We start from the raw sequence: 12,500 nt of genomic DNA on the forward strand, positions 1-12,500 counted from the left end.
AAGAGTTTACCTGTCCGGCTGAACTGCAATCTGATCTGGTTTGGGCTTTTTTGAGAGCCTCTGGACTTGGGCTGTGGCTGAGTTACTGTCTCTGCCAGCACTAAGTCATTTGTTCCTCACAAAGGGAGAAATTACCTCCCAGGAGTCTCTGTCTGTGATGAATTGTGGCTCTTGGAGGCTGAGTTGCCTTTGGAAATGTTGGCAGGCAAGGGAGAGGTGTCCCTGTGTTCCCCTCCATCCTCCTGCTGCTGTCAGAGAGGCTCAAGGACAAGAAGCCAGGAGCAAGCCATGTAAGCCATAGGCTGTAGGCTAAACACTGTGGTTTGTCAGTTGTGCTCTGTCAATGTTATTTATTAAAAACAAACCAAATATGAAAAATATTTCTTCTAAAATAATTTAATAGAAAACTCTTTAAATTCTTTAGAAAATTAAGAAATGTTTTAATCTGCAGAAGTATTTTGCTTTCCCAAAGGATCTGAGCGAAGCAGAGGGAAACTTTTTTTTTTGGCAGAAGCAGCATGTAGGGATGTGTGTGTACATACATATATATGTTGCCTTCCCCCCCCACCCTTGTATTGAATGCATTGAGAACTATTTTAGGTTCAGAAGGAAAACAGTTTCAGGTGTTTTTCTAGTAAATCCCTTGATGGATATCTGGTTTTGTCCATGGTTGAAAGATTGAAGATCTCTCTGAAATCCTCATCTGTGTTTCAGCACATCTAGCCAGGGATTTGAGCTATTGATTATTGTAGTGTTTCAAAGGGGAAAATACAGTTTTGTCAGCAAGGAGCTAATTTTCACATGACTGTATCCTCAGGTTTCCTGAACAACATGAAACAAGTTTATTTGCTTTAAAGCACTCTGGAATATGAGTAAGATTAAGCATGATTTAAACTACTTGTTAAACCCATCAAAATTCCAAGAATTAGAATGTGCATGGAAATAACCTTTCCCTATGTGCTAATGTAATCAGACTTCTTGTAATTTGAATGTCTTGTTGCATTTTTGCTTTTTTTTTTGCAAATATTTCTGGTGTGTGCAGAAGCCACCATAACAGCCAGTGCTTCTCTTCCTTCCAGATAGCTCACAATGCGAACAGATTATCAATGTTTCTGTTTTTTCTGTCCGTATTTAGAGCCCAAGGACATTTGAGTTTGTATCTGTTAATAACTATGGCTAATCAGAAATCTTAAAATAAATAAAACCCTAGAAAGTTATTAATGAGTAACTTGGAAAATGGAGTTGCCCACCCTGGCATAAAACTAGTTTACAGAAGTGAAGTTGAATTACAAATACATAAAATGTATTTAGATATGCTTCTATTTCTGGAACTGCAGTTCAAAAAGCTGAAAGGACGACTCTGGAGAGGCCTGTCTCCATTCCATCCCTGGTACTGACAACTGCGCCTTGTCCCACTTTTGCCATGTGGAACTAAGTGAAACCGAGTAGTTTGTGACAGGGATGGAGACAAATAGCCAGCTTGCTCCTCTGACAGGAATGTGGAAGTAGAATTAATGCTCCTGAAACACATTGCTCAGGTGGAGAGTATTACCAAAGCTTTCATTTTATTAAAGGATAAAATACAACTATGCTAAATCAGTTTGGCCAAGTCCTTGTAAACAATTACATTTTGAAGAACATGTATCTAACTGGTATTGTAATTGTATACTTCAGAACCAGAAAAAAAGGATGGATTTCTTAGTGGAGAATTAACCCCATTAAAAGTAAACAAAACCGAGGGAGACCTTCAAGACCTACCTGTACTGGCAAGGCATTACAAGCCACATCCTCTTTCTTTGCACATAAAGTCATAAATTCATTCTCAATGTTTAAATGATCTGTGCTGTAGCTGGATCCTGTTTTCATACAGGGATGGGCTCTGATTTTGGTTTGTGTTTGTAGCAGTTACACTACCCACTTCAGTAGACTGACTTCTGATTTCTCACAGAGATAAGGAGGATCCAGATGAAGGCATTGGAGGTCTGTGCTGTGGCTTCTTTCCCTCCTAGTAACCTACAGTGCAACTTTTAAAGTAGGAAGGGAGACGAGAACTATATTTAACCAGGAAACTGTGCTAACTACCTCCAGTTGAGAAAGGCAGCAGAGCTGCTATTAGAGTGTAACCACTTACAGAGCAAAGAACAGTAATATTATCCCCTTGTTCAAGGGGATAAATGCTTGCTTGATACTTTATCACAATGAAATTTAACAAAATCTGCTGGTCTTAAATTAATATGTATGATTATGTATTCTCTGGTTGAGATAGTTCTAGGTATTACTTTTCACTAAGGCTGTTTCCCAGATAGGTTTTACTCTGTGTATGGAAGGTTAAAACCATATCATGTACAGGGTTTTTTTATGTATGTAATGTTTTTAAAATGTCATGCAGGTAACCAATAGTGTTCTTTATTTTATTGATGTTGAACTTAGAAATCTACTTTCTAAAATATTCTTTAGCTAATATTCTGTGCACGCTCAACTTGGTTTTCATAAATGATGCAAAGGTTGGGGAAAGATGGGAAAATACATCTATCTGTAATTGTGCCAAAGAAAACACATTTATTTTGATTCAGGGTATATTCGTAGAAGTAAGAGAAGAAACTATTAATATTATCATGTTGCCCGTGCTGTGCCTGCGGATGAAACCACATTACGTCAAGCAAATCTTGCAATACTAAGGCAAGTCATGGGAAATGTTGACATGTTGCCACTGACAAAAGGGCATCCCGTTTATGGAAGAAAGCAAGAAACAAGTCAAAGAAAGCCTGAGAAGCAAAATGTTTTCACAGCGATATGTAGCATAGAGTACAACAAACATTTTCTCAGGCCAGTTATTCAACTTCTTTATTTTTTCTTTTTACAGTGGATGGAACTGAGGTTTAACACACTAGCAAAATGCCCACACTGCAAAAAAATGTAAGTTCTCTGAAAGCAAGGTTATGTAAATTAACCGTTAAGTAACTTGCAGGTGTTTCTTCTAAGTCTTTGGAGTAAAATGTGTCTGCCCTGCTGATTATTTTGCCATGCTTATCTGAATTTCAAGGCTAAAGAGCATGTTATGCACATGGATTCTCCACTTTTTATACACAAAGCAGTAACTTTGACAAATCCAACCTGTTTTTATTGAAATGCTCTTGTTGCTGTGCTGGAGGGAAAAGTAAGCTGCTAACGGTAGAATGGGTTGCTAAAATTAACAACTTAATTCCTTGAAATTCTACCACTTCATGCAGTTAATCACATGTCATGTTTAGATGTGGAACTTGAATTGCCTTATTCTAAAAGGCATAAAGGAAATACTCTTGTCTGTCTTTGAAAGAGGTTGTACTGGTTTCATAAACTCAACTACTAACTTGTGTTAAGCATTTAAATGCATTAGCTTGTTTAATGTTTATGAACTACTGTGGAATAATTTGTCTACTCATTTGCTGTTACTTCAATAAGAAGGAGAAAAATTAGAATACAAGAGCTGTAAGAGGGTTTTTTTATGTTTTGTGTTTTGTTTGGAGGTTTTTTCTTTGAATATTTGTTTGACCTTTCTCACCTGAGGTCAAAAATACTTAGTTTGAATTGTTGTTAAAATCTTCACTGCTAACATACTTTAAATTTGTATGGAATCTCAACCACAGGGTGTGAAATAAGGCTTCAGAATATTACTTCAGAGACTTTCTTGTCCTGCTGATTTATTTAAATGTTTGTCTTCCTTTGATAGGCAAGTGCAAGTTCCAGTTAGGGGAGCAAATGTTTTCCACTGGGAATGGAGAACTACAGTGGGGTTGCATGTGTTAGCAAAACCTAGTGGGTTCCTAAGGAAGCAGAAGGTTTAGGATAAATGTACTGTAGGTGTTGGCCTGGCCTGGCCTTCAACACTGACTGAAGTCTCTTTCTGGGGTGTTTGATAGGTAGGTCAGTCTAGTGGTATGTTTAACCTCAGGGCTGTGACTGACTGGGTGTGGAATAGTGGATCTGTTCTAGTTTGCTTAGGTCAGGTAAACCCATGGTTGTGATGAGATGTTTTGCAGCAGAGTTTTTACTACCCATAACTGCATTTACTCTTTGCAGTCCTGGGGAGAGGGGTTAGTGTTTTGTGGTTTGGTTGGTTGGTTTGTTTTTCAGGTAATTGCAATTTTTTTTTGTATTTTATCATATCACACTCAATAGCTGACCTTAGCTTTTTTCTTCAGTCTCCTTAGGTACAAAATTATTTACTGTTTAACCTTAAAAAAAAAAAAAAAAACAAACAAAACTAACCAAACAAAATAGCCAACTCTGACAGTAACAAAAAACCCCACTCCAAGCAACAGTCCAAAGTCATGCCTTTTGGTCTGTCTTCTGTTGCTTCTGTTTTAAAATCCAGCTAGAGTCGAAGGACTTCTTAGTGTTTTTGTCTATACAGTGCAAAGCACGCTTTCTGAATGGAATAAAACTGGTGCAGTGCAATTGGTGAAAATTACAACTTGTGTGGCAACTGAATTGCAGAATACAAAACAAATTTTAACAAGCAGGCATTTCTGTCCTTGGGCCGAGGATGCAGACTAAGAAATACTGTAATTTAGCTTTGAACGTGTTGCTTGGTGTCTTCCCACCTTTGAGATGCGATGGTCAGCAGTTCTGCACTTCAGCAGCATAAACATTTGCAATACCTGGATTTAGGGCATAGTATAGGTGAGGCAGAGCTGTGAGTCGTGATGATGAAATAAATAACTGCAGTGACCTGCTGCTTTCTGTCGGTCATCGTACCTGTAGCCAAGCAGTCAGAAGGGAACGTGGGGTTCTGGATTTCAGCTTGTTAATGCAAAACGTCTTTCGTTAGTAGCTGACTAACCAGAATTCATTCCTTCTGTTGACTCGGAAAACAGGATAGTGTAGTCTGAGGCAAACGGTACCGTGAATCACTGCCACAGTAGGTTTTCCAAGAAGACATCTGCTGAGACTTTGTTTCTCAAATAATTTTCATGATTTTGTTGCAAAGGTTTATAAAAAGCACAGTGAATCTCTGCAGATAGCTTGTTTGTGAACACCTATTTGTTGATGGAGAAGAGATCTTAATACAAAGAATGCCTTGTAAAACTGCTGGGGATGTTAGGAGTTATTACACGGGAAGGAAAATAATGAAATAACGTTGACTGAAAATAAAGCGATCGTGCCTCCCAGTACAGGAACAAAGGAACACTTCGTATCTGGATGTTGGGGGAAACAGGATCTTGGGTTTCTCTTCTGTTTTTAATCCCATCTACCTGTGCCTACTACTGTAGCCACAAATTTATCTTGTGACCTACTTTTTTTTTTTTACCATCTGTGTCATTTTCCTGTGTTCTCTCCCTGCCCTGCCCCTCCCCCATGTCATTTTTTTGCAAAATAACTTGGGAAATAGAGGAAATCAGTAGTGATGCAGAGAATAAAATCACTTATTTGGTAAATGACCACATCTCTTTGGAAATGAGCTACAGACCTGGTCGTGCCAGTATAGGTACAGAGTTTGCAGAGGCCCTACCGATGGTGTGGTGGGTTCTGCCTGGCACAGGCCCTTGGTTGCAGGTGATCTACTGCACCTGGACAACAAATATAGCTAATGAGGAAATTATTGCAATATGGTTGTGTTTTACAGAGTGGAGGATAACACCTGGGAATTGACAGTGTCTCCTTATTTTACTGTTTTAGCGTTCTTTTGTGCTTCAGAATAGAAAATACAAGGTGTCTATCAGCCTGTTTCCCAAAAGAGTGAGAGGTTCAAGGAAAGCTTCTGGTATTTTTATCACTTAATGATAGAGAAGCAGCAGGAACTGTTTTTTGTTTGCTGCTGTATTTCCCAAGCTGTATGTTAAATGATCTGGAAACTTCAAGATCATTAATTCAGTTCCTATAAAGAGAATTGAATGCTACAAGTTTTTATTTCAGAATGCCAAGTCTTTCTATTTTTTCCTTTAGAACCTATTTATTTTTCTTTTTAAGGTCTGATAAAATGATGAACCATAGTGGATTTATAATACTTTTGCTCCTTAAAGTCTGCAGGACCTTTAGGAAGGGGAGGGATGTTGGAACCCTGTCACTGCTGTGGAGGCTCGTTTCAGCAGTGGTATTCACTTTCAAATACGGGCATTTTGAGCTTCCTCTTTAAAAATCCTTCTAAAAACATGTCTGAAATCCTGGCTGTAATTCCTGTTGTTTGGAGCACAAGACCCTGCATTCTGGCTGTGCTACTCCTTTAATAGCCTCTGTCTCTTGTGGCAGCTTTCCCCTCTGCTAATGACCACCTGATGCTAAATTGGCTTTGGTGTCTCTTCTATCTGCTGCTGCTGCTCAGAGGTCTGGCAGGTGCCTTTGCTAACTTAGCAGCAGCTCAGAAAGAACCGCTGCCTTCTGGATAGCTTTGTAGTGAGTTCACCCTCATTAGTCCCACAATGGAAGCAGCCGCTTCTGCAGTTTAAAACTGTTCTTTTGACCCCACTTCAATATTTCTGAATGTGCCTGTCAAAGTTGCCGTAGCTGGTAGATTTTTGGGGTAGGGTTTCAGCTTGCTTTATTCAAAGTTAGCGTGGGTCTTCTATGTGTTATTTGGGATAGGTAGAGGTAAACCTCATTAATTAGAGTGGTCCAGTGGCTGATACCACTGGACCACTCTTTATTTTGCATTGAGATGAAAAATAAGTTATGATTTACTGGGTTTGCTAAATATTCCTAGGCCTGCTTTGTGACCATAGAACCTTAATATATTTATTTCATCCTTGCTTTCTGTTGAAAGAGAAAGGCAGTGAAATTAAGACATTCTTTACATTTCCTTTTTCTGGTATTTGAGGTGATGGATTTCTCCTCAGCCTTTCCTGCTGGGTAGGAGGGGAGAGCTTGAGAGAAATACGGTTGGAAAATACGTATGGCACCTGCAATATTGTGATGACAAAAACAAGATCATAAGTTAAACAACTCTGAAAGTGAAGGCCTCTTTCCCCAAATGAACTTCATCTCAATGTGAAATACAGAGAGCACTAAATCCCATACGTGTTTTAGGTGTATTGAACATGACATTTCTACCAGCTTATCTTAAGGTATCCAGCTCTGTAACAGAATTAACTTTCTGATTACAGAGCCAGGAAATCCTGCAGAGGAGGGGACCTGAGGTCAGTTTGGCAAGCTCAGTGCTCATAGTTCAGCTTTTGAAGAAGTCTTCTCCCTGTCCCCTCTTATAAAAGTTCCATTTTGCTGCTTTTTTTTTTTCCCTAGAATGGCCGTAGGAGTTTTTAGGATGGCTTTTGGGGAGCGGTGAGAGGTTCGTAAGATACCCTCATTTCCCAGTTGGGAATTCTCCCACCCTGATTGCATGCTGCACACATACCACTCCTATCCCAAATGTGTAAGGTTTTTGGTAAGAAGTAATTTCCCCTGGGAAGTCAGTGAGCAGAATAGGTTTTGGGTCCTTTTTTTCTGAAAATGTGTAACAGATGGCATCTCAGTGGTCACTGTATTCAACCCTTGCCTTGAAAGATGCAGCTCAGAGTGTTAGCTGGAGAACTCTGTGGGGTGTTTTTTTTCTCGGAGCATTTTAGAAATTCCTTGTCAAGAAATAATATTGGAGTAAAGCTGCTTAAACCAATCTATTTGAAGGCTTTCTAAGATGAATGCTTAAATTTTAGTCACATGCTAAGCATATGAGGCCTTGCTATGTGGTTAATTAACTGGAGCCAGAAATTTGGTCAGTCATATGACAGATGTACTACTGCAATAGCTCAGCAGTGATTTATTCTGTTATACATTTGTCTGGAATACGCTAAATTATCATGCGATGAAAATTACTTTCCCTCGAGTCTTTGAACACAGAGTACAAGTGTCACAGTATTTCCAAAGGCAAGTTCATCTCCCAGAATGGGATGAAGTACTTAGCTAATGATAGCATGCTTCAAAACTACCTGAAGCATGTTTTATGAAAGCACCTCTGCCTCTCTAGTCCTTTCTCTGGACCCACATGTTCACCGTGTTCACATTCACATCACAAAGATGTCTGTTTTGAAGTTCATAGTGTAGATGATGAGTGACTAGACTTCCAGGGGACTCTCTTACCTTGGTTGCCAGCAGTGATTTCTGCAGCTCATGTAACTTGTGGTAGAACTCTAAAAGAAAATATGACAAGTTCTTTTTACTTTCCTGTTTTTGAAATTACTAAAACTGACTTGAATGTGTCTGAAGAATTTCGGTCTTTTGAAATTGCTGAACATGAAAAAATTTTCTTGTTTGTGACTAAAATGGTTTGGGTTTTTTAACTTAAAAGAAATGGGATAGTGTTTAGCCATTTACCAGTACTGAATGAAGTATTCCAGGAAATAGATAGTGCAGATTGTTATTGTTAATAACATTTAGGGGTGGTAGAAGTGATTTCCAGTGACTTAAATGCAGTGAATGTATTAAAGCCATGTACTGAAGTGTTAAAAGTCTAAAGGGTGTCTTAGGACCTAAACAGAAGCTGCAAAGCCAGCCTGGGTTTTGCAATCCAAAGGCTGTTCAAGACACCTATCTGGGTGCACTGTGAATATAGGAGGAAGCCACAAATGGTAGGTGTGGCACCTTTGTTGTTATTGCAACCTTTGTTGGAAGTGCCTATGCTAGAATTATTTTCACGAATAGCTCCCCTGTAAAACAAATGTGGACTCTGTCTTTCACTGCTTGGTATAATTGTACCCTTTGCCTGCAACTTTATCAACTTAGGATGCTGTATGTGTATTGCCAGTCTGTTCTGGCCCCCCCATTTAGACTGACTAGTTACTATTTATGTGTGGGTTTTCTGGTTTTTTTTTTTGTTGGGTTTTGGTTTTTTTGTTTATATAAAATACCATTTATTTTCTAACAGTTCTTCTGTTGGAAGCGCACTGCCACGGAGGCGCTGCTGTGCATATATTACAATTGGAATGATATGCATCTTCATTGGAGTTGGATTAACTGTGAGTGATGTACTGTGATATGCTTGCAACTGTGTGCAGAGGGGTGTGTGCATGTGTAAAGGAGCTCCCTTGGTCAGGCAGCTCTTCCTTGGTCAGGCAGCTCTTCCTTCCCCAGCATCTGAGTAACATCTCCTAAGTTTGTGTGGGTTTTGTCACCTCTGATAAAACCATGGCCTCAATCATCTCAATCATTTAGCCAGAAAAATGAAATGTTCCTGAAAAAAGAAGTTATGGCACTTTGAGAGTCTCCTCTTCTTGATGTTAAATTTGACTCTTCATCTCTCTGAAAACTTCAGATTTATGAAAAATGGTTTTACTTCACTGTAGAAATTCTGCAACATCTTGCTTTTACTAGGGCGCTTAACTTCGCTGTTTCCAGAAATACACATTGCTGTGTAGCCAGGAATGTAAGTTCCACAGCCTGGAGGGCAGTGGGGTTCCAATAGTTAGCAACATCTATACGCCGTTATAATTTGTACAAACTGTAAGGAGTAAAACCAGATAATAAGGTATTTACAAGTTATTAAAAGGCTTCCATAGTTTTCCGAGTAATAGAGTAACAACCATTTGGCTTGCATGGCTCTGAAGTGTCTGGTACTGGTTACTGGAACCAACTTTCTACCCAGCAGTCCCAGTAAAGTACGTATGAGGAAATTCCTGCAACTGAATTCACGTGTGTGGTTCTCATTATACCACTAACTTGTGTTATAACCTGAATTATTTTTTTTATATGTGAGATTGAATTATAAGGATGTTTCAGTTTCCCTAATAAAAACAGTGATGGGTAGAAATAAAACCAGCAAGAGACAGTTTTCATAAATTATTTTTGGTAACAACTTTACTGAGTTTGAAAGTTATGAAAACATTTCCCCATGAGGTGTGCCGAGGCACATGCAGCCTTCAGCTTTGGAGTTCTTTGGGACCCAGCTGAGTTAAAACTCTGAGCAACTTGGTCTGACCTGAGAGTTGACCGTACTTGGACTGGGAAGTTGGCACTAGAGAACTCCCCATGTCCCTTTCTAAGGCTCAGTTATGCTACAACTGTGTAAAATTAAGCTAATAAAATACCGTATTTATCCTTATCAGAGTAAAAAAGGTGCCAAATGCTGCTGCTTATATAATGTGCTCTTTGCTGAAAAGCAGATAGTGCTCTATGTTTGAACTTTGGTTTTCTCTTTTTAGGTTGGAACGCAGGATTTTGCCAGGCGATTTCACGCAACATACGTTTCTTGGGCTGTCGCTTATCTCTTAGGTTTAATCTGCCTCATTCGAGCCTGCTACTGGGGAGCCATTAAAGTCAGTTATCCAGAGCATAGTTTTGCATAGACAAGCTGTTAGATTATAGCAGATGAACATCTAGTAATTCTGGATATTGCATCTTGGACACTTTTAAAACCTTTCCTGTAAGGATTCCATTCTGTTCAGAGTAGTTTTAAGACTGGGGGTCTCTAAGAACAAATGTTCATTGCACTACATAATATGCAAATAGTTTGTTTTGCTGCTAGATTCCCTAGCTCTGAATACTAAAGCTGTGTTTACATGTTCATAACTCTGTCTATAGGTGTTGAATTTTATTTCAACAGGCAGTATTAAGTTTTACATTTCCTTTATGTTAAAATTCGTCTGCCATTTTTTTAATGATCAGTAAGACTTCAAAAGCAAGAGTGTTTATAAGTGTTTCTACAGTAGCTTCACATTTGTACTTAACATTTTAACTAAAATTATATTGAAGTGGCTTGCTTTAAAACCTAAGCAATAAGCATTTTGCTTGAACTGCTTACTGTATCTTTTGCCTAAGATCATAGCGACCTGATTCAGGAAACAAAAGTTATGAGTGTACGTTAAAAGACTGACGCAGTTGCTAGAGAGACATTTGTAAACACTGTACGCTTCAAGATTTTTCAGGTAGAGAGATGCTGTTTTGGCAGTCCAGTTAAATTTTTCATTTATCTGGGATTGGATTTCAGTTAGGATAAATGCTTTCTGGGACTTGGGTGTTTAGTTTTGTTTTCGTTTTTGGTTTTTTTGTTGGTTGTTGTTTTGTTTTGTTTTTTTTTTTCCAGCCGCCAAATCCTAAAAGCCATGCTCGGATTATGGAACTTAACTCTGGTTATTTGTACAAGTTCCTTTACAGGGTCTAAGGGAAGCATTTCATATGACTTGTTTCATAATACTTCAGTGTCAAGTAGGTGACAATAAGATGGTGATGGGTTGCCTCTTACTTTCCTCTGATCACGTCAGATTTTCCCTGTTTGGGAGAGTTATGCACTGGTCACTGCAAAGGGAGACGCTGAAAACTCACGTGAACTGCTGTAATAAGAAAATGAGTAAGCTATTACTTGGACCATTCCATCAAAGTACATCTCGTCAATTTAGCACTGACTTGCTAAGAGAATACGGAAACAGAAAGCCTTTTCTAATGATGTATTCATAAAGGATTGAGGCACCAGTTCTTGCACTGCCCATCTTTATAGTTTTGAACAAGTTTTTGCTAAATTCGGAATGTCCTGAGTGATTTAGATGACTGTAGTAATTTAGGTAATGGGGGTCAGATGGGTAAATTAATGTGGATGTTTCAGGGATACATGTAATTTAAATTATATACGTTCCTGCTAGGACAAAATGATATTCAGATAAGGATTTTGGAGCACAATAAATGTAAATGATCAAACTGTAAATGATCGGTCTTTGTATGATGCTAAATGTATAAAAGCAGTAGCTCAGGATTACAATGTACCTTTTACAAATACATAAACTAATAAAGAAATAAAGATTATTATTCAAACTTAAGGTATTTTATCATATGTACATATATAAAAATACGCGAGTGGAAGAACTTGCTAGCACGATACGGGAACAACAAAGGTATTGTGCAGCAGTTGCCAAGTGGCAGTCGCTGGAACGAACTACAGGAGGGCAAGAACAAATTGCTGTTTTCCTGATGTTTAGCAAAGAATTGGAAGTAAATAAGGGAAGAGACCACTGTTGCGATTGTGCGTTCTTCAGTCAAATCTAATACAGTCTGTTCTTTTCCTAATGGTGTTTGCATCCCTTCACTGTAGGGATTTCGCGTGCCCACTTGCATCTTAAACCTCCAAATACTCTTTCCAGTTGATTGTATTCGAAATACTGCCTGCCCTGGCATCCTGAAATGAAGTAGTCTGGGGCTGTACAGAACGTCGTCTGTGGCTTCTGTAATGTAAGTGATGGTGGGGGCTGGGAAGCCTGAGTAAAATGTTATATTAATGAATCAAAGGAATTTGTACTCAGCTCTGTTAAACTGTACTTTTTTCTATCTTTTTTTTCTTCTCAACCTTTTTGAGCAGAAGGGAAGATACATGGACAAAGTAATTTATTTTTGTTCAGATCAGGATAATAGCACAATATTGCTGCTGCTTCCTTTTACAAAGCGAACCATTGTAGTTATTTCTATAAAATGTGAAATTTATTGTCATGATATTTCAGCCACTTCTGGAGACATAAGAATCATGGCATTTTAACCGTGTAAGAAAATAGTCTGCAATCTGAAGGGTCTATACAATAGACAGGAATAAATCTGGCTACTGTCACAAAAAG

General features: G+C 38.6%; 1 protein-coding gene across 1 annotated transcript in view; it reads left to right on the top strand.

Moving 5' to 3' along the window:
- Positions 1-10,847, top strand: part of TMEM55A (transmembrane protein 55A) — a gene marked incomplete at its 5' end in the record, with an annotated part of 17,621 nt that extends 6,774 nt beyond the window's left edge. Inside the window, 3 exons of the mRNA XM_010133250.1 lie at positions 2,864-2,916; positions 8,834-8,924; positions 10,107-10,847. Of these exons, the coding sequence (XP_010131552.1) occupies positions 2,864-2,916; positions 8,834-8,924; positions 10,107-10,250 (288 nt within the window). The remainder of the gene's footprint in view (positions 1-2,863; positions 2,917-8,833; positions 8,925-10,106) is intronic.
- Positions 10,848-12,500: the final 1,653 nt, after the last annotated feature.

Source organism: Buceros rhinoceros, unplaced genomic scaffold (assembly GCF_000710305.1).
Source record: "Buceros rhinoceros silvestris isolate BGI_N320 unplaced genomic scaffold, ASM71030v1 scaffold7483, whole genome shotgun sequence".
Lineage (NCBI taxonomy): Eukaryota > Metazoa > Chordata > Aves > Bucerotiformes > Bucerotidae > Buceros > Buceros rhinoceros.